Source organism: Xyrauchen texanus, chromosome 24 (genome assembly GCF_025860055.1).
Source record: "Xyrauchen texanus isolate HMW12.3.18 chromosome 24, RBS_HiC_50CHRs, whole genome shotgun sequence".
Classification (NCBI taxonomy): Eukaryota; Metazoa; Chordata; class Actinopteri; order Cypriniformes; family Catostomidae; genus Xyrauchen; species Xyrauchen texanus.
The window spans coordinates 26,564,888-26,587,670 of NC_068299.1; the positions used below are offsets into that span (position 1 = coordinate 26,564,888).

The 22,783-nt window shown below is 43.3% G+C and overlaps 1 protein-coding gene across 1 annotated transcript in view; it reads left to right on the top strand.

Moving 5' to 3' along the window:
- The window catches only part of LOC127617742 (transmembrane protein KIAA1109 homolog), a 78,486-nt gene that overhangs the window by 45,621 nt on the left and 10,082 nt on the right, over window positions 1-22,783 (top strand). Inside the window, exons 61-75 of the mRNA XM_052089827.1 lie at window positions 5,422-5,617; window positions 6,351-6,481; window positions 6,584-6,707; window positions 7,149-7,249; window positions 7,355-7,424; window positions 9,237-9,469; window positions 11,750-11,767; window positions 11,826-12,017; window positions 12,395-12,575; window positions 14,276-14,450; window positions 15,113-15,277; window positions 15,413-15,528; window positions 16,320-16,518; window positions 16,735-16,926; window positions 17,067-17,243. Coding sequence (XP_051945787.1) covers window positions 5,422-5,617; window positions 6,351-6,481; window positions 6,584-6,707; window positions 7,149-7,249; window positions 7,355-7,424; window positions 9,237-9,469; window positions 11,750-11,767; window positions 11,826-12,017; window positions 12,395-12,575; window positions 14,276-14,450; window positions 15,113-15,277; window positions 15,413-15,528; window positions 16,320-16,518; window positions 16,735-16,926; window positions 17,067-17,243 — 2,270 coding nt within the window. The remainder of the gene's footprint in view (window positions 1-5,421; window positions 5,618-6,350; window positions 6,482-6,583; window positions 6,708-7,148; window positions 7,250-7,354; window positions 7,425-9,236; window positions 9,470-11,749; window positions 11,768-11,825; window positions 12,018-12,394; window positions 12,576-14,275; window positions 14,451-15,112; window positions 15,278-15,412; window positions 15,529-16,319; window positions 16,519-16,734; window positions 16,927-17,066; window positions 17,244-22,783) is intronic.

The following is a 22,783-nucleotide window of genomic DNA, read 5'->3' on the forward strand; positions in this document are numbered from 1 at the left end:
AGGCGGCGAGATATCAGAGTCCAGTAACAGGCACGGGTCGTTAGGCAGGCTGCAGGCAGACAGAGAGGTTAGTAACAGGCTGGGATCGGAACAATAGAGTAACTTAGAGAACGCTCAGACATGCAACATGGGGTGAAACAATACTTCGCACTGAACGCTGAGTTAATGGGGCAGATATAGTCTCAGGGCGAGAGCTTAATGCAGGACAGCTGGGAAGCAATCAATGCTTAATGATCACTGCCGTACTGAAGCAAGAGGCACTTAGTATTCAGGGGAGAGAGAGCGAGAGTGCGTGGAGTTGGCAGTGCTGGGCGCCATAACAGAGCCCCCCTCCTGCGAGCGTCTCCTGGCGCGAGAGAACTGATGACGGCGAGGTCTGCCGCGAGGTCGAGGGGCCGGTCTATCAGGGTGATTGCGATGGAAGTCTTGAGTAAGGGACGGGTCTAGTATGTCATTGGCGTTGACCCAGGAACGTTCCTCTGGCCCAAAGCCCTCCCAATCAACGAGGTATTGGAGATGCCCGCCACGACGTCTAGAGTCCAGCAGACAATGCACCTGGTAGGTCTCCTCGCCCTCTAACAGGATTGGTTGGGTGGCCGTCTCCTCTGAGTCCCCTGTGCGCTCTACAGATTGGGCGGAGGCTGGTTTGAGCAGGGAGACGTGGAACGTGGGTGAGACGCACAGGTGTCTGGGCAAGTCAAGACGAAACGACACAGGGGTGATTTCACGGACGATCTTGAATGGGCCCAAGAATCTCGGACTTAGTTTCTTGCAGGGCAGCCTGAGGCATAGGTCTCGTGTGGATAGCCACACCCATTGGCCGGGTTGGTAAACAGGTCCTGCCCGGCGACGCCTGTCTGCCCTCTCCTTGCTGCGTCTTATAGCACGCTGGAGGTGAGTGTGGGCCAAGTTCCAGGTCCTCTCACTCCGCCGGAGCCAATCATCCATGGCAGGGACGCTGGTGGGCTCACCTGACCAGGGGAACAGTGGGGGCTGGAACCCGAGGACACATTGGAAAGGGGTCATCCTGGTAGAGTGCTTGCGGATGGAGTTCTGGGCATATTCGGCCCACATCAGGAAGCGGTGCCAATCCCCCTGCTGGCGATGGCAGTAGGAGCGAAGGAAGCGGGAAATCTCCTGGTTGAGGCGCTCCACTTGTCCGTTGGCCTGGGGGTGGTACCCCGATGTGAGACTCACGTTGATCTGTAGTCTCCCACAGAAGGCATTCCAGACGCGGGAAGTGAACTGGGGTCCCCTGTCAGACACAATGTCCTCTGGTAGCCCGTAGAACCAAAAGACATAGTTACACAGATGTTCCGCCGTCTGCAGAGCGGTGGGGAGCCTGGGGAGCGGGATGAGCCGACATGCCTTGGAGAAGCGGTCGATGACGGTCAGAATGGTCGTGTAGCCCTCGGAGGGAGGCAGATCCATGATGAAGTCCACCGCGATGTGGGACCAAGGCCGTTGGGGAACAGGCAGGGGTTGAAGGAGACCCGCGGGTAGCAGGCGAGAGGATTTCTGGGTGTTACAGACCCTACAGAGGTGAATGAATTTGCTCGTGTCTCGGGGGAGCGTGGGCCACCAGTACCGGTTCTGAAGGAGCTGGGTCGTGGCAGTGATTCCGGGGTGCCCGGAACAGGGAAGGGCGTGCATGTGGTTTATCACCTTGTCGCGGAGGGTTTCTGGTACAAAGATCCTCCCAGTGGGGCAGTCCGAGGGGATCTCGAGGTCAGCGTTGGCCTGGGTGCACTCAGTCTCGAGGTCCCATTGAACCGGTCCGAGGACGAGAGCTGGGTTGATAATCGGTTCTGGAGTTGGGACCTCCGTTTCGGAGTCGAACAGTCGAGACAGAGAATCAGCCTTGGTGTTCTTCGAGCCGGGACGGTAGCTCACTGTGAAGTGGGACCGGGAGAAGAAGAGAGTCCACCGGGCTTGACGTGCGTTCAGTCTCTTGGCCGTACGCAGGTACTCCAGATTCTTGTGGTCTGTGTACACGAAGAATGGGTGAGTCGCTCCCTCGAGCCAGTGGCGCCACTCCTCGAATGCTGACTTCATTGCTAACAACTCGCGGTCTCCGACGTCATAGTTCCTCTCTGCTGAACTCAACTTCCTGGAGTAGAAGGCGCAGGGATACAGCTTGGGGGGGTCGCCCTGACGTTGAGAGAGGACCGCTCCCAGCCCGGTGTTCGAAGCGTCCACCTCCACCACGAAGGGTAGCTCAGGGTTAGGATGGTGCAAGATGGGAGCAGAAGTGAAGCTGTTCTTGAGTTGCTTAAAAGCCCGGGAGGCAGCCTCGTTCCAGGGTAGCCCTCTCGTGCCCTTCCGAACCAGGGCTGTTAACGGGGCTGCTATGGAGCTGAAGCCTCTGATGAAGCGGCGATAGAAATTGGCGAAACCCAGGAAGCATTGCAACCCCTTCAGGGTAGAGGGTTGGGGCCAGTCTACGACTGCTCTCACCTTATTCTCATCCATGGCCACGCCCTCCGGGCGGATGACGTACCCCAGAAAGGTTGTAGATGTCTGGTGAAAGTCACACTTCTCTATCTTGGCGTAGAGTTGGAACCGAAGGAGTCTTTGAAGTACAGCGCGGACATGCTGGATGTGGGCTTCGAGGGTGTCGGAATAAATCAGAATGTCGTCTATGTAGACGATTACACTTCGGTGGAGCAGATCACGGAGGACGTCGTTGACGAAGGATTGGAAGACGGCAGGGCTGTTAGAAAGGCCGAACGGCATGACGAGATATTCATAGTGCCCAGTGCTCGTGGAGAAGGCAGTCTTCCATTCGTCCCCCTCTCGGATCCGAACCAGGTTATAGGCGGAGCGCAGGTCCAGCTTGGTGTAGTATTTGGCCGTGCAAAGCAGCTCCAGAGCGGCCGGTACCAGCGGCAGTGGGTAACGGAACTTAACGGTACATTCGTTCAGTGCTCTGTAGTCGATGCAGGGTCGCAGTCCCCCATCTTTCTTCTTGACGAAGAAGAACCCTGCTGACAGAGGGGACGTGGAGGGACGGATGAACCCCTTTGCGAGCTCCTCCTCCACATATTTTCGCATGGCCTCGGTCTCAGGTTGGGACAGTGAGAAGATGCGGCCCCTGGGTGGTGTGTTGTTGGGTACGAGGTCTATGGCGCAGTCGTATTCCCGGTGGGGCGGTAGCTTGGTGGCTTTGACCTTGCTGAAGACCTCGACTAGATCGTGGTATACGGCAGGTAGGCGAGATAGCACGGCGTCGTCTCGGGACTCGGCAATGCCTTGGACCTTTAAGGGTTTGACGACAGACAGACACTTTGAGAAACACCTCTCTCCCCAGCTGACTATCTGCCCAGTAGTCCACTCCAACTGGGGGTTGTGCTTCCTTAGCCAGGGTAAGCCCAGGATGGCCGGGGTGTGAGGAGCTTGGAGAACGTAGAACTGGACCTCCTCATGATGGAGTTGGCCGGTCCGCATGCGAAGCGCCTGGGTCCGTCGACAGCCTCTACTGGCAGCGGAGGTGTGCATGAAATGAGGGTTATCTCGTGAACCTGGGCAAAAACTTTGGACATGAAATTGCCGGCTGCCCCGGAGTCAACTAGGGCGATGGTATTTACAGCTTGCCCCTTAATAGTGAATTCAAGAGGCACTGATACACAGGTGAGAGGATTTAAACAGTCGAGGGTCAGACTCACCGTGGTTCTGTCCTTGTATGCAGGTTTTTAGAGGGCAGTGCAGACGGAAGTGACCGGAACCCCCGCAGTACAGACACAGGTTCAGAGATCGGCGACGCTCCCTCTCCTCCTCGGAGATGTGTGAGGCGTTGATTTGCATCGGCTCGTAGGTCTCAGCGGACGAGTTAGAAGCACGTGGTGCGGGACTGACGCGCATAGCGCTCGTTGGGCGGAGACTGGGTCGTCGTGAGCGCATCAGGTTGTCCAGCTGGATGGTGAGATGAACAAACTGATCCAAATCCTTTCCCTCGTCGTGACAGGCCAGCTCCGCTTGCAAATCGTGTCGGAGACCCCTTCGGAAAACCACCTTGAGAGCGTTCTCCGTCCAATTGGTTTGGGCTGCCAGCGTTCGGAATTTGAGGGCGTACTCTGAGGCGGGCGATCTCCCCTGTGAGAGTTCCAAGAGAAGATCCTCGGCTCCTTTCCCCTCCTTGGCATGCTCGAACACAGCTTGGAAACGCTCCAGAAATTCTCCGTAGGAAGAGAAGGCGGAGCCATCTGGTTTCCAGACCGCGGTGATCCACTCCAACGTGCGACCGGTGAGCAGCGTGCACACGAAGGTGATTTTGCTGGCATCAGTGGCGTGCAGGGCTGTCTGCTGGGCGAGATACAAAGAGCATTGAAGAATAAAGCCCCTGCATTTGCCTGGGTCACCCTCATACCTCTCTGGGCGCGCGAGGTGTGGGTTGGAGCTCGCAGTGTGCGGCTGGTCCAGCGGGAGAGGCGGCGCGGTGAGTGTTGGAGCGGCCGTGTGTGCCGCAATGGATTTCTGCAGGGCTCGTACCGCTGAGACCAATTCCTCCGTGAGCGTGGTCAGGCGGGAAAGCTGGTGATGATGGGCGGCCAGCTGAGAGGCTTGGTTGGTGACAGCGGCCGACAGAACAGTTATTGTCGCTGGGTCCTCGCTCGCTGAAGTATTCTGTAATGAATCAGACATGTCGGGCAGATCCATTTGCAACAATAATTTTAATGGGCAGACTTCAAGGAAACGTAAAGGTTCTCAACAAAGAGCAACACAAGGCAAGGGTCCAGTCTGATGCCCGGGAGGGGTTCAACTCAGGTGAGAAGGTCCGCTCGAGCCGAGATCGGCAGCAGACGACAAAGAGGCGTGAGACAGGCTTGGTTCGGGGCAGGCGGCGAGATATCAGAGTCCAGTAACAGGCACGGGTCGTTAGGCAGGCTGCAGGCAGACAGAGAGGTTAGTATCAGGCTGGGATCGGAACAATAGAGTAACTTAGAGAACGCTCAGACATGCAACATGGGGTGAAACAATACTTCGCACTGAACGCTGAGTTAATGGGGCAGATATAGTCTCAGGGCGAGAGCTTAATGCGGGACAGCTGGGAAGCAATCAATGCTTAATGATCACTGCCTTACTGAAGCAAGAGGCACTTAGTATTCAGGGGAGAGAGAGCGAGAGTGCGTGGAGTTGGCAGTGCTGGGCGCCGTAACAAATGCGTTGCTTGTCGGCCACAATAATTAGTTGAAATTTTTTTACTGATTGACAGCCCTAATTATTTTATCTAATCTTGTGGTTTTGTTTAATTGGTTTTAACATTGTCATTTGTATATTGATGTCATTTGTGTACTCAAAACAGGAAACGAGCCATTTCTTCTTTGTATGTTTAATCATTTGTACTGAATGTTTGTGTAGTGGTGTGTATCTGTGTTTGTTTTAAACATGCCCATGTTTACAGTGTGCTGAAGGTGATCTCAGTCCCAGACTCTCGTTCAGGAAGCGGCTGGTGAACAGCATTCTGGGCTTTAGCCCCAGCCCCCCTCCCTCACCTTCTGAGTGTTGTAATGTTTCTCCATCATCCTCAATCACTCGGCTAAAGTTGGGCAGTGTTTGCCAGCCAGCCACTGCCAATGCAGAACGAACTAGACATCCCAGACCCCTGTCCTGGGGCTGTGTATGTACATCAGAGCTCCCATTTGCTTTTTAATCCTTTCTTCTCTCTTTTTTCTATTGCATTCTTTCCTTCCATTTTGTTAATGCTTCCAGGGTGGAAGTTTATTTTTTAAATCAGTCAAATCACTCAAAACCTTGAGTTTTTCCAAGAATGATGCGCTACTCTCTTGGTTTTTACTGAAATTTGTAGAGGGAGTCTAGATTCTAAAATGTCTTATTGCTTATATGTCTCGTCTGATTCATGTCCATGAGAAATAAGTGGCCAATCAAAATGTTATTTCCCATTTCTCATGGATTGGCTATGCTTCAATCTTTTCAATGTTTTCTTTGTTTGTTTGTTTATGGGGTGGTGTTGTGAGTTTGTTTCTCTGATGTGCTGTAATGATCCACAGTTGTTATGACTGTGTTTAACAGTCTGTGTGATTTTGGAACAGCTCTTTATGCATGAGTGTAGCTAGGGCTCGGCGGTATGACATATATAATGTGTGATAGTAGAGATTTTGCTTTACTGTTTATACTGTGGTAGAAATAAAGTATTCACTGGATTATCTAAAAAATATGCATTTTCATATGGTTTATTGGCTTAGAAGTCATTTTTTTGTTGAATTTCCAGCACTAAAAAAATCGTATTATTATTGTGTGTGCGTGTGTGTGTGTGGGTGGGTCATACCGTGCACCCTTAATTGTGCCTCATATCTAGATATGTAATTTTGTTGGTACTCTCCCGCATACAGGAGTCTGTTGACCTGCGCAGACAGGCAGTCATAAGCAACCAAATAATCGATGCTCGTGGGCGTAAATCTTCTAAGCGCCTGGTGGACATTAGAGAACTCAACGAGCAGGCCAAGGTCATTGATGATCTCAAGTAAGGTCAAACCTAAGAGTCATGTTTGAAATATGTCACTCAAAAAATTGTTTTGGTCAAAGAAAATTCTTATAATTCTTTAAAAAACTATTTGTCTCCAAGGAAACTAGGAGCAAGTGAAGGCACTATAAATCAGGAAATCCAGCACTATCAGCAGTTGGAGTCTGTTGCTGTCAACGATATCCGCTGGAATGTGCGCAAGAAACTTCGTCGCTCTAGCATGCGGGTGAGAGCCTTGATTCAGCACTTTTTACAGCTAATGAATGTCTTTATAGATTCAAAGGCATGTTTGCATTGTGCTTTCACACTGACAACATTTCTGCTGCGTTATAGCTGCATTTTCAATACAGAAAATGATATGATCTCTGGGTTACTGCATTGAATATTTATTTTAATTAATTAAAAAAATGGTTTTCAGGAGTGAGCTAATGGCTAATTTCGTCCAATTGGTAATTAATTTATATGGAACAGAACCCAATCCCCAAAGTGCAGAATATAAACTGCTTAAACGCACGCAACACACTGCTTTTGCGGGCAGTGTGAATACTGTTACCTCTTAATATTGCGGCCATAATAAATGTGCACTGCTTACGTGCGCAGTGTAAAACATGCCTAAATGTATGGTGGAGGTGAAATTTTTAATTTATTAAGTGGATGTTTGTTTTAGGCTGCATCATTGAAAGACAAGTGGGGTTTAGGGTACAAGCCCATCTACAGCAACAGCAAGTTAAAGAGCGACTCAATCACAGGCAGACCAGCATTCAAGAGGTCAGATAGACCCATGTACACACACAAATTCAAACTAAGTTAATCAAGGATGGGTTCATGTGTTTCAATTAGATTTTAGTTTGTTCATTGACTCTGTTTCTCAAGGGACGACCTGCCAGACATAAAAGTGGATGCAGCATCTCCAGCACCGAGGGTTACCTTTAACATTGACATGGTAGTGTGCATGCCTACATCTGTGTGTGTTCCTGTTTGTGAATATTTATTCATTTCAATGCATTATGCACCTATATGTTATCATTCCTTATTGGGCCTTATTGGAGATCATGCATTGGGAAAAGGTCTCACTGGTTTTATGACAGGACAGTTAGTCTGGTGTCAGTTCAGGTTAGGTTTTGTATACATAAAACTGGTGCAGAGACAGAACGATACATATAATGGATGAAATGGTCAAAAGGTTTGCCCTGGAAGTAAGAGTCTAATGGAAATATCTTTGTGCCCTTCATTATTTAAATTCCCTTTTCTCATTTGAGGGGATAAATGAGAGACCGATGTATAAAGGGATTTATGTTTTGTGAGGGTTGGTAGTGAGAGTGGTAGAACAGATTGCTCTTTCAGTTGCAGTGCAAGTTTTCCCCCATAGATTTGAATGCAATTTTAGAGTAATTTACCATAATTAGACTGACCCAATGCAGTAGCTTAGTGCCCATTGATACTATGGATAGAGGCATATAAATGAATCACTCTTAAGCTGTCAAGATCATATCTGTTATTTCACCCCAAATCCAAAAAGAAGAAAAAAGAAGAAATTGATGTTGCTTAAAGATAATAAAGGCTGATTTTAGGACAATTAAAGCTAAAACTTCTGTCATCATTTACACACCCTAATGTTGTATCAAAACCATATACAGTATCTCACAAAAGCGAGTACACCCCTCACATTTTTGTAAATATTTGATTATATCTTTTCATGTGACAACACTGAAGAAATGACACTTTGCTACAATGTAATGTAGTGAGTGTACAACTTGTATAACAGTGTAAATATGCCGGCCCCTTAAAATAACTCAACACACAGCCATTAATGTCTAAACCGCTGACAACAAAAGTGAGTACACCCCTAAGTGAATTATTGAAATGAGTTATTTTGAGGGGACAGCAAATTTACACTGTTATACAAGTTGTACACTCACTACATTACAATGTAGCAAAGTGTCATTTCTTCAGTGTTGTCACATGAAAAGATATAATCAAATATTTACAGAAATGTGAGGGGTGTACTCGCTTTTGTGAGATACTGTAAATTACTTCTGTGGAACACAAAAGGCAAAATGGTAGTCTCAAGTCACCATTCACTTTCATTGTATGGAAAAAAGATGCAATGAATGTGAATGTTGACTGATGCAACTTTCTGCCTAACATGTCCTTTTGTGTCCCTACATTTTTAAACAACAAGAGAGTGAGTAAATTATGACAGAATGTAAATTTTTCTGTGAACTATCCCTAAGATTTTTTTGACATTATTTTCATGACAGTTAAGCACCCATTCCCTTCCAAATTATCATTATCCCTACTGCAGAAAACAAATTACAATTTCCTCATTACTGTAAAATAAAATAAAAAAGATTGAAGTGTTTATAGATCATGGTAGAATTTGTTGTTCTGCATTTAATTTATGCTAAATTAAATGAATCATTTTGAATAACAGGAATTTAGAAAGGGGCTTAAACGTCAGGATGCATTACAGTATTGAGAATTTGGGGAGAAAATGTGCTTAATTGTTATGAAAATATAAAGTCAAACTGCAAAAAATTTTCCTAAAATAGGCATCATTTTCTTTATGCAAAATTTATTTATTATTATTATTATTAATTAAATTTGTATCATTTGATTTTTGGTGTGAAATGTAACAGGCATGATGTTTTCATGAGATTCACTTTGGTTAAATTCACATAAATAATATAGGAGAGATAAACAAATGAATAGATGGCTAGATGTTCTGACTGTTGGCTCTCACTGGCTGTTGAAGTTCCCGGAGGAGACAGAGATGGACCTGCTGTCTGTCATCAGTGATGATCCTGCCAATTACCCATCACGCACAGTGTCCAGTGCACCTGGCACACCTGCTATCTTCTCACCAACCGTTCCCTTCCAGCCTGACTTCAGTCATCGTGATGACCTGTCCTCAACATCGTCAGAGGAATCAGATAAAGATGACGAGTTTGACAGAGAGAGGCCGCACAGCTGCTACCGCAGACCAGGGTGAGTTGCACACAAACAATCCGTATGCCATGCACGCCATTTTTGTTGAATTGGTTACACTTTGATGACCCATGTCTTTCTCTCTTTTTAAACATTACATGCACAATTCCAATTTTTTTTGTTGTGAGAACAATTATCTAACTTCAAATTAACCTAGCATGAAAAGTAGCTAGGTTTAAATACATAAAACCTTGACAACGCGACTTAATTACTTGCATATATGGCCATATTTTGCACTATGTGACTAAAGGGGTGGTCACACTTGACTGAGCATGCATGTTTTTCAGACAATGCAACAGACCAGGATATGAAGTCATGGGGTGAGCTTCTGGATTTAGTAAATAACACTTAACAAATAATATTATTTAAAAAATGTTGTCTACTCACTTTCCAGCAGCAATGAAAACACACAGCTTTGAATATGTATTCTTTGAATTGAGCCAAGAGGTCAGTGTGTGACGTTTTGATCGTCTTTTGGTCTCGCTTCCTCTTGTCATGCAGATTACAGTTCAGATTTCACCAAACTTGAGCTTTGGTACGCAGAATTGTACACATTTATTTGAATGGGCTTGCGTTTCCGGTAACCCGCATTCAGATGCTTTGAATGAATTGAGAATTGTTTGGCAGTTATACAATAAACATTCATTTCTAATTACGCATAACAAACATGCACTAAAACAACACTTAACGAGTCCTTACTTGTTATTAGCACTTAACCATAACATTTAGTTGGACCCTCTTAGACCTGTATTTAGCGCTTACCAGATGTGATCGGATCACCCAAAGTGCATCTTAATACCAGGTGTGTGGCAAGGAAGAGGGCGGGGCCGGGCCATGATGATGCACGGCTGGCCCCTAATCAGGATAATCAAGCAGTTTATGTTTGTTTAGTAAACAAACATTTAGTAAAATGTTACATTTCAAGACATCATATTTATTGTGTTTTATGTAAAACTTTAAAAGCTAAAAGGTGAGGAGTTAAAATAAAATTATGAAAAACTACTGAAAAAATATTGTGGACATTATAAGGCAAGTTTATTTTTATAAAACATTTAATACACAACAGCAATTCAAAGTGTTTTACATAAAAAATATTATATTAATTATTATAAAGAGAATACAACATAATTGTTTTTTTAAACCGTTTAAGAACAAGAAAAAATTATATAAAAAAAGTACAAATTCTTTAAATTAATAAAAAAGAATATAGAAATAAAATGATGCAGTGCAATCAGTGAGTGCAGCACAGTGCTCAGTGAAGAAATGCATAGCTGAACAGATTTCATTCTAGACTTGAATGTGACTACTGTTGGAGCACATCTGACCTCTTCTGGAAGCAGGTTCCAGCTGCGGGTGGAATAATAGCTAAATGCTGTCGAGTGAACCATCTGTATTTCTAACTGACTTGATCCAAATGATCTGAGAGGTCTGTAAATGAAATATAGCCATACAAAATCAGAATTAAATAGAATAAAGAGCTTGCAAATTGGAATCGAATCAGGAAATCTGTATCAATACCCAGTCATAGTTGACTGCAGCCTGATTTTGTCAAGCTCAATCATTCAACAGTGTTACCCAATACTGTACAATACAATAATACCCAGTGTTACATATACATTTTTTTTTATTTAAAAATATTTTTAATTTAAAAAAAATATATTTACATTTTTAACTTTAATTTATGGGAAAAATAACCTTATGAAAAAATGATACCCAACATTTGGTCTCCAGTTTTGAACCCTGCTACTTTGTATACCTGCTACCTGCCATTCTGTTGTAGCTTTATTATTATTATATTTTAAATACTTTATTACGTTTTACTTCTGTTTAAATTGTATAAATTGCCTATTTAAGTTTGATGTTTATAGTTTACAAATTACAAATCACACAAATCTGGTTTGTAAACTGTATTTAGACATCAATATAGAAGTATTTTTAGTATATTTAGTATTATCTAAATTACACAATGATGATTAATCGACTTTATAGACATTACAGTTCTTATAGTCTGTTAATGCTAATATTCTGTAAAGCTGCTTTGAAACGATGTGTGTTGTGAAAGGCGCTATATAAATAAAATTGACTTGACTTGATTTATTTAGTCCCATATATTGGTTACAGGGTTGCAAAAATGGCAAACCTCATATAAAAAGAATAGAAAATAAAATGACTCAAGTTTAAGTTTTACCTCTTGAGGTTGACGGTCAACATTTTCTGAAGGTTAATTGCCTCCTTTTACTGACTATTTGTTGGAAAATATTTGTATGCATTCAGAGGAAGACACTCTTCTAAAAAAATGTACATTCTCCTAAGAACTGACAGATTGGGTATTTGTTATTCCCAGGGGTTCTCAAAGGAAGTCATCTGGACTGAGTGCATTATTCAGCGAGCGTTGGCAAGCCACACCCCCTCAGTGTGCAGGAGTAGCCCCACCCACTGAACGAAACATTGATTTTGAGCTGGATATACGAGTTGAGATTGACAGCGGCAAGTGTGTGCTACACCCCAGCACCCAGCGAAGACAGCATAAAGACCTCGCACTGCGGAGGTAAAGATGCACATTACAGATATAAGGCCATACACACTGGCTGCATCCGAATCCTTCTACTGTCAGAGTATGTACTGCATTTAATAAAACATTTACTTCTCTGGCCTTCAAATATGTTTTTTTGGTATGCAGTTTCTGAACGATTCAGTGGCGCATGTTATTCCAAACAATCACCATACCATCTTATTTTTTATCTCTTCCCCTTCAAACAACTTTTCATGATCCGATCAAGTCCCACCCTACATTTGATTTTCTCACTGAAAATCCTGTTTCACTTGTCAATATGTCACTCTACGGAAGTAAAATTTGTTATTTCATGTTGACCTGGGTATAATTTTGATCAGGCCTTTGAAGTGTCACTCTCTCATGTTTTTTAGGAGTTGTGAGCGGAACTCCACGAGTGTGGATCAGGACTTTCCACCTAAGAAGCAAAAAATGCAGCCCAGTTTTTCCTCCAGCTCTCATCTGCTGAGTGCTAAGAGAGTGCCCACCTCTCTGCAGAGCAAGAGCAGTAACATCAAGACCACTGTCTTCTACATCCCTGGAGTGGACGTTAAGGTCTGCAGCCTTACTGTAGAACTATGATCTACACATATATGCATTTTTTCTTATGTCTTGAAAAGTCAGGTGCAAACTGTAGGATTTTCGAAACATGCAAAAGTTATTTGAGAGAGAAACCGAGATAAAATTCAAAGATCGTAAAGGATTTCTTTCATGGGAAAGCAAAACAGAGAGTTTTGGATAACTTGGATTACTTGACTAATTATGTGCCTTAGTTTATTCTTAATCTTAGTCTGAGACACCGTTTATACCTTGTAACAAGGTTAAGGATGGGAAAGGAGGCAGGCACTGGCTGAACAGTAAAAATTATATTTAATTAAAAAGACACAAATATAAACACCCTGCAGCTGCCTGTAGCTCTCTCTCTCTCCAGAACAGCCGTCTCTGTTGGCCTTTATCCCTCTTGATGGCTTAATTAGCCTGATTAGGGGCCAGGCGTGCGTCATCACAGCCCAGCCCCGCCCTCCTCCTTGCCATACTCCTCCCTCCTTTCCTTCAGGCCAGGAGCCCAAGGATCAGATCACAAAATACACAATCAGATGTAGTCAAAAACACATGTGACCGCATTGCATTTGAGGTGTAAACATCCGTCCTGAATGTGTTCCGGACAGCAGTGAAGAACCCCCCCCCCCACCCCCCAACATGTCAATCAACCACTGCGCTAAAACAAGAGTTTAAACTTTGCCGGTTACGAGCGGCTTTAACTGGAAATAGCTGTCCGATCTAATTTTGTTTTGCCTGTTTCTCTTAAGCACCCTAAGAGCCCAAAAGTGCTATGTGGTGTCATTTACTATCTATCATATAGACAAGCTTGTATCATGATTTTTATCAAACTGAACATATCATCAATTGCCATGCTGATCAATGCTGGAATTCGCCCTGTGAAACAATAACTATTAACAGGCCCAAAATATACTTGGGACTCTGTGCTACCATCTTACATAAACACACAAGGGAAACAACACATGCACATTTACAATAATCTGCAATGTATTAAAATATGAACACTATAAAATAAACATTGTCACATGAGCTGATACATAATATATGAGCTGTAATTCATCAACAGTAGATCATCATTCTTCAATATCACCAATCGCTTGTCATACTAGTCCGGTGTTTTTTCCTTTTCTCTAAGGACACAGTCAGTCAAAGTCATCATGAGCTCAATAATCAAGGAAGTTTATATAAATAAACATTCAATAATAGTTATGCTTCATAACATCTCATATGAATAATTATGCATTAGTCTATAAACAGTAATGGTGTAAATACAGTCTCTATAGAGGAACACAAAGGAATAAAATCTATCAGCAACTATCAGTGTTTAATTTAGCAGATAACCAATAGTTCCAAGCAACGATCAACGCAGATGAATCGGTAAAACTGATACATAGGTTGATTTCTAATCTGAATGTGTCAACTAGTCAACACTGTCAATTGTTGCAAAGTCCAGCTAAATATATATCTGACTTTAAAAACAATTTCAGCAAATGTTTTCACACAGTCTGCTGTTGGCTTGTACCAAAATACCTCATTGGGGTCATATATTGTACAATCTGACAAGCAACAAGCATGGACACACAGTGTACCGCCGGCTTACTTTTTTACATTTTGTAAACCATATTCAGTTTGTTCTTGCTGATTGCACTAAATCTCTTTTTCTAAATCTCTCACTGTCTCCATCTCTTTTACAGCTACACTACAACTCTAAAACGCTGAAAACCGAATCGCCCAATGCCTCTCGTGGCTCCTCCCTTCCCAGAACCCTGTCCAAAGAGTCCAAGCTGTTTGGTATGAGAGATGCACCTGCACCGCCAGCCTCAGGCCTTGGCAAGACTAAGGCACTCCTCTCCCCACCTCCCCCTCCAGGTACATGCTCTTTTTCTGTCTGCTCACCCGCTGACTGCTTGTATGCTCTCAGCCTTATGTCTCTCTGGAGTATGGCCCACACTTCCGAAATCAGCTTTATTTTATTTTATTATTATATTTGAACAAACCTGTACTTTGCTAAAGTCTACTGAAACAATTAGAAAATGTAACACAGGTATCACTACTAGTCAGAAGTTTGGAGACGCACTAATTTTATATACTTAGAATCATAAAAAGCTCTTAATTTAAAATGATTTGTTCAAATGCTTGAAACTAGTTGTAAATTAGTACCCATGTAAGAACTATTTAGAAATGGATGAGTTGGACCAGATAGGGAATGAAAAGCAAGTGGCCAGCATACATGGTAACTCCTTCAATGCTGTTTAAAAAGCATCACAGGTGGAGACCTCATGCAGTTTGAAAAAATGGCCAGAGTGTGCAGAGCCAGAGACAAAGGGTGTCTACTAAAAATATAAAAAGCTAAATGAATATAATTAATGAAACAACCCTTTGGTATTACAGCTGCTCTGATATGCTTCATACACATTGCATGCATTCTGAAGATACTTTATGTGGCATATGGATTTTTTAGCTTTTCTTGCATTTTTTTTGCAGTCAGCAAAGAGAGACTTCCCTAATTTGCATAACTGTGTTTGTGTGAGCAGCTAAAGGTAAGCCGAGTGCAGGGGGGAAGACAGCAAAGCTCTATGCATGGGTTGCCCTGCAAACACTGCCAGAGGAAATGGTCATCAGCCCATGTCTGCTGGACTTCCTGGAAAAAACTCTGGAGACCATTCCCATCCCACCAGTTGACAGGAACTACACAAGTAAGTGTGGGCATGTGTGTGGATGGTATAAAATGTTTCATTTATCACTACTATTTGAACTATAACAAACAAGTTGTGAGGTGTTTCTATGTAGCGTTGTTTACATTTTCTTTAATATATTTTGTGTTTGTGTAGCCCTGAATGTACCTGAGGAAGATGATTCTGTAGAGTCTCAGGTGTCTCTTGTATCTTCTTCTACATCTCCGTACTCTTCCTTCCCTGTGGATGTGGTGGTTTATGTCAGGGTGCAGGTACACATTTACTTTAGCATTATTTCAAGAGTACAGACATGTTGTGTTGCTCTGAAAGTTAAGAGAAGCACCTTACAGATGACCAACACTGCAATATCAATGACAAAAAGTAAAATCGAGTACATAAACAATCAGTGTTCAAAGCAATGTCCTTCCTTACCCTGATTTATTTCGGTAAGCATATAAAATGATTTGTATTTTGAGCTGTCAGGTTGGATTTGGTGTGAAATCTCTGGCTTATGTCTTTCATCCGTGCATCATTATGTCATATCCGTAAACGCAGAAAAGAAGAACCGGCTGTCACGTGTTCTGACTGGAGAAACTATGCTGTTCAGTTATCAGTCACTGTCACACAGTTCAGGACAGCATCACTGCAGTCTGGATAGATGTATATTTGTTATCCATTTGGCGAGCGCTATAAGTGTAAAATTCATTCATTAATTCAAAATATGTGAATAAGAGTGTTTCTAATCTTAATCAAAGAAGTAATATTTCAGTTTTAAATGTTTAATCATATAACATGAAAATAGGATCTAAGTTTATCCCAGTTATGACAGGTGATGTCCAGGTAAGATCAAATCATGAGATTCATCCACGCAGAAGAGCAGTGCCAAAACACAATTCACGTAAATGTGCTTCCGCAAATTGCCAGTCATTTTAAGTTTTAACCACAGATTTTTCACCAAAACAATCTTATGCCTTTTAGAAGACTTTTTTGTTTTGGTAATATTATTGGCGTAATCATGTGAGGACTGTTTCGGAGCAGTAGATTAATCTGCTTTTTTTCTCAGCCATCTCAGATTCGGTTCAGTTGTCTGCCTGTGTCTCGAGTGGAGTGCATGCTGAAACTTCCCTCTCTGGACCTGGTTTTCTCATCTAATAGGGGTGAGCTAGAGCCCACCAGTTCCACCCATCCAGCTGATGGCCAACACAGACCCTCTTTCACACCTCCATCAGTTCACAATGCCAACAGAGTGTCTGGTAGCAAAGGTATAAATATACTTTACTGCCAATACTTCTCTTATGTTGATTTATGTTAGTTTATGATAAATGTTCCCTTGAGTGTGTAATGAATTTACTGGAATAAAAATAATCCAGTGATCATGAGATTTGTTTTATTCAAAATGGTAAAGAATTTGTTCTGGGCTGACATTTGCATACCTTTTTATGGATGTAATTTCTTACATTCCACAGGCCCATCCACAGGGTTAGGCAGTCCATTGGGGCGGAGTTGCCATCACAGCAGCCAATCAGATTTAACAGGCCCTCTGATGAACTCGTCAGGTCTGAGTTTCACTGCCTGCATGTCTGATTTTTCACTTTATGTGTTTCATCCTTATGGAGCCGGCAAGCAAAAGTCTGCAGTCACTGGCCTCCCACCTGGACCAGGACCACTGGGTAATAGATTCATGCAGGGACATTACTCAGAAAAGTTTTGAAAATGTATTGCCATTGTGAAAGTTGCACGTTAACAGCTTTGAACAGTACAGTTATTGATATTGATGATCATTATAAGATAGAGGTTACTTTGTTTGTAGGAGCTGTGGATGAGGAGGCAACTTCAGTAACTGGCAGGAAAGACTCTCTCTCCATCAACTTGGAGTTTGTGAAAGTCAGTCTTTCCAGGATGAGACGGGCTGGATGTCCAGCATTTATTGACACCTTTACTACCAGCAAGGGTGGGAAGATGGACACAACACTTATCAATATCTCCGGTAAGGAATCCAAAATAAAGTTATCTATATTAGCCTTTACTAAAGATTTCACTGTATCAAACATTTTGTTTAATAATATTATACATAAATTGAATTAAATAATTGAGACCCAATTTTCACATGCGTTTTGGGTGATCTGATTACATGTGGTCAGGTGAGACACATTGCCGTTTACATCTGGTTGCTTTTAAGTGTTTCCAGTGATCACTTGTGTTTGGATTTTGAGGGTAGGGTCTCAGAATTCATGACGACATACACTCACCTAAAGGATTATTAGGAACACCTGTTCAATTTCTCATTAATGCAATTATCTAATCAACCAATCACATGGCAGTTGCTTCAATGCATTTAGGAGTGTGGTCCCGGTCAAGACAATCTCCTGAACTGCAAACTGAATGTCAGAATGGGAAAGAAAGGTGATTTAAGCAATTTTGAGCGTGGCATGGTTGTTGGTGCCAGACGGGCCGGTCTGAGTATTTCACAATCTGCTCAGTTACTGGGATTTTCACGCACAACCATTTCTAGGGTTTACAAAGAATGGTGTGAAAAGGAAAAACATCCAGTATCGCGGCAGTCCTGTGGGCTGAAAATGCCTTGTTGATGCTAGAGGTCAGAGGAGAATGGGCCGACTGATTCAAGCTGATAGAAGAGCAACTTTGCCTGAAATAACCACTCGTTACAACCGAGGTATGCAGCAAAGCATTTGTGAAGCCACAACACGCACAACCTTGAGGCGGATGGGCTACAACAGCAGAAGACCCCACCGGGTACCACTCATCTCCACTACAAATAGGAAAAAGAGGCTACAATTTGCAAGAGCTCACCAAAATTGGACAGTTGAAGACTGGAAAAATGTTGCCTGGTCTGATGAGTCTCGATTTCTGTTGAGACATTCAGATGGTAGAGTCAGAATTTGGCGTAAACAGAATGAGAACATGGATCCATCATGCCTTGTTACCACTGTGCAGGCTGGTGGTGGTAGTGTAATGGTGTGGGGGATGTTTTCTTGGCACACTTTAGGCCCCTTAGTGCCAATTGGGCATCGTTTAAATGCCACGGCCTACCTGAGCATTGTTTCTGACCATGTCCATCCCTTTATGGCCACCATGTACCCATCCTCTGATGGCTACTTCCAGCAGGATAATGCACCATGTCACAAAGCTCGAATCATTTCAAATTGGTTTCTTGAACATGACAATGAGTTCACTGTACTAAAATGGCCCCCACAGTCACCAGATCTCAACCCAACAGAGCATCTTTGGGATGTGGTGGAACGGGAGCTTCGTGCCCTGGATGTGCATCCCACAAATCTTCATCAACTGCAAGATGCTATCCTATCAATATGGGCCAACATTTCTAAAGAATGCTTTCAGCACCTTGTTGAATCAATGCCACGTAGAATTAAGGCAGTTCTGAAGGTGAAAGGGGGTCAAACACAGTATTAGTATGGTGTTCCTAATAATCCTTTAGGTGAGTGTATAACAATCACTATGTCAGTGTGCTACTGCATGATAATAAACCAAAAAAGTAATAAAAGACAAAGAAAGCAAGAATAATGCAGTTGCAAACACAACATTTCGAGCAGAATTCCCGGTTAGCTGAGCTTCAGATGTTTGTGCTTCTCATCTGTGTCATGACATGTTGAGGTCAGACACTGAAGAAGTTCTGTGAAACTCTTGTGCATGTATGTGTACTCTTTTTCAAATGTTCCAATCGGATGTTTATTTATGTAAGCTGTGCATAACCGGCAAAGTTTAAACTTTTGATGTAGCGCAGCAGTTAATTGACAGGTGAGGGGTTGCACGAAACTGCTGTCTGCATGAGGATGCATTAGTGTTAACATCTCAAATGGGATGTGGTCACATGCATTTTTGACAACCTCCGAATGTGTTTTTTGTGATCCTATCACAAAACGTTTTGAACCCCATTTACACCTGTATTTAGCAATGTCCTTTTGTGGCATTCAGGTTGTAGTTGTCAGTAGAGGTCTGTGCGGGACTGTTTTTTTCATCCTGCTCCTGCAATTTTTTCTCCCGCACCCGAACGCTTCTGTTGAATTTGAGTCCATGTTCACCCACTCTCTGCCCGTAGTGATTTTCTTGCCGACTGCTCCCGTTCCAGCAACCCCACATATGTTTTCCATATAGAGCAAAAGCCATTCAAATAGACAGCAAGTGTACACAAAGGATGTTTTATTTTTCTGTTATTGTTCCAGGGTTCGTACAGATGCTTCAAAGTGAAATTCAAGGACTTTCAAGGACTTTTCAAGCACATTCTTATTTGTTTTTCAAAGACTATGCAATAGATGCCATTCATCAAAGAACATTTTAAAATAGATTTTAATTTGAAATAAAAACAGGCATATTATATTTATTCATTTAATTTATTTTTATAAAATACCTTATTACAACTCAAGTCATGTGTGCAGCCTTAAAATGCACTTTGCTTTGCAACAAAGGTGACTAATTAGAACCCTAAAAAGTAGTTCATCTGACCCATGAGCTATGTTCCATGTGTTCAAAAGTCATACAACAGCTTTATGTGAGGAACTGACCAAAATTGCAAATGTTGTCAGCCACTACCTGTTTTCTGTGAGACACAATGCTTTCTTTCCACAAGGGGATGCTTGACGGATGAAAAACTAGTTACGTATGTAACTGTGTGGTTCTGTGAATTCCGGATGACCGCCAGAGGCAGTGTTAAGCACTAATGGATAATCGCATTGCCAGCTAGATAGATCAAGAAAATATAACAACAAAGTCACTTCGTGATGTAGACCGAGCAAGAATATAATCCACAGTAGTCTCAGAATGCTTTCTCACACATTCCGAATGACAAAGGACTCTGGCGGTCATCCGGAATTCACAGAACCACAGTTACATACGTAACTAACATTCCATTTCATTCCTGCTGACCGCCAGAGGCAGTGTTAAATACTAATGGATGACACATACTAACACAGTCATGAGGAATGCCACCCACCTGAAGTCATCATGGTTGCTCCAGAAGAACTGCAGAACTCACACCATAAGAAGCAGCTACATTTAACTTGTAGAACCGTGCAAATGTACATGGAGAAGTAAATGTAGCAGCAACACAGATCTCTGCAAAGGAAACGCAGCCGAAGATAAAGAGACCGCCCTAGTAGAATGGCAAGTAACACCTTCTGGTAAGGGTATTTGAGCCTTATCATATGCCAATTTTATCACTTATACAATCCAGCGCAACACTCTCTGCTTAGACAAAGGCGCACCCTTATGCACACCGCCTGATCTGTCTGTCCCAACGACGCGGTATAATTAACATAAGACTTTAAAGCATGTACGGGCACAGGAGATTATCTCTCATAACCACATTGGATGGAGATTAGGGCAGATGAAAAACAGCCAGATTAATAGATTGATTCACAAATTGTGGTAACAGTACTTTTGGAAGAAAGGTTGGATTAAGACAAAGAATGACCACTGAATCCTCTGGCAACCACCACAAATACAAATCACTCATAGAGAATGCATGGATCTCACTTGCTCGTTTTGAAGAAGTAACAGCTAACAGGAATGCTGTCTTTAAAGACACCCACTTAATATCTGCCTCACCCATAGGTTCGAATGGCGATGCGCTAAAAAAGTCTAAGACAAGTGGCAAGTCCCACAAAGGAAAAAGAGTCCCTCTAACCGGCTTTAAGCGCCTTGTCCCCTACAGAAAATTGCAAACAAGATTATGAGACCCAACAGAAGAACCATCAGTTGGGGCATGATGTGTAGATATGGCAGTGACATACACCTTTAAAGTAGAAGCCACTTTATTGTTGTCCAATAAGTGTTGAAAAAAACTCAAGACCTTTGGCACAGTACAGTGAAACAGATCAATTCCCTGAGCTCCACAACATGAAGAGAATATTCTCTGACGAGCAGCGTAAATCTGTCACATTGAAGCAGCTCTGGCATTATCCACATTAAAGACTACCGCCGGACCACAATCTGTTAGAAGTGGGTTGGCCCCAGCGACCAAACCCAAAGCTGAATTCAAACCGGATCCGGATGCTAAATGCACCTGTCCATCTGGGAGAGGAGATCTCTCCTGTTGGGAAGCTGCCACGGCTCACCCTCTAACAGACTCCGAAGGAAAGGGAACCATGGTCTGGCCGGCCATTGAGGCACCACTAGAAGTACCCTGCACTTGCATTGGGATATTCTGTGTAGCGTCTCCCACAACAGTGGAAAAGGTGGGAATACATACAACAGGCATTCTGTACCAATAGACTTGACTTTTCAGTCCTCTCAAACCACCAACGGCAGTGACTCATAATTTCCGATGCAAACAAATCTACCTCTTCCTCGCCAGATCAACTGTACAACATCCGGGTGAATCCTCCATTCTACCGGCTGTAGTAGATACTTGGATATAGCGTCTACCACCCGATTGTTTGATCCTGGCAGATGAACCACTCTCAATGATGCCAGTCGGTACTGAGACCTTAAGAGGATGTGTCGAGTCAGTTGCAAAGACTTAAGAGACCTGGTGCCACCCGGATGTTTCAGATGAAAAACTGTCTATGTGTTGTCCAATCGGACAAACACATGGCGGCCTACAAGGGCTGCTAAGAAATGTTGCAGTGCTAGAAACACTGCCTTCAATTCTAAAATGTTAATATGATCCAAGGCCTCTATTTGTGACCAACGGCCACCAATACCCCTCTGGTTCCATGTTGCCCCCCCAACCCGTCAGCGAAGCATCGGTTGTGACCACTTCCCGGCGAGAAAGAACCACTCCCATGGGCACCCCAGCTATCAAAAACGCTAACCGGTTCCAAGGTTGCAGTGCACGGTCGCAAGAATGGGAGACAATGATCATACGATGATGATGTCTTGACGGATTTAGCCGTAAACCGTTGTTCCATCTCTTTAAGGGCCACAGGTGGAGCAAACCTAAAGTCACGTAGAGCATGCAGTTTCATTGTGGAATAAAGCAACCAATCGTCCAAATAGGGCAGAATCCTCATGCCTTTGGACCAAAGAGGAGACGGGGCTGCACTCATGCATCTTGGAAAAACACGGGGAGCCAGATACAGACCGAACTGTAGGACTTTGAACATGAAAGTAAGCATCTTTTAAATCTACACTTACAAACCAGTCTCCTTTCATTACGGACCGAAAAATGTTGGCGCAACACGCGGTAAGGAAAAGACTTTAGGAACACGTTTAGACATCGTAAATCCAGAACAGGACATAACCCGCTGTCTTTTTTTGGATCGAGGAAGTATGTGGAGTAAAAACCTTCCCTCTGATTGAGGGGAAGAGCCTTTTCTATTGCTCCTTTCTCTAACAATGAACACATTTCCAGAGCAAGAGCCATAGAACAGGCTATGCCTTTGACAACTTTTGGAAGAATTCTTGAAAACGTGGGGGCTGGTGTCGGAACAGCAGAGAATATTGAATATATGTTCAATTTCCGGAGCCCGCCCCACACCTATGGAGTTCAGCCTCAGACATTGAAGCTAGGTTATGGGCCGTCTTTGCTCTCCTTTTAGGCACATTGGA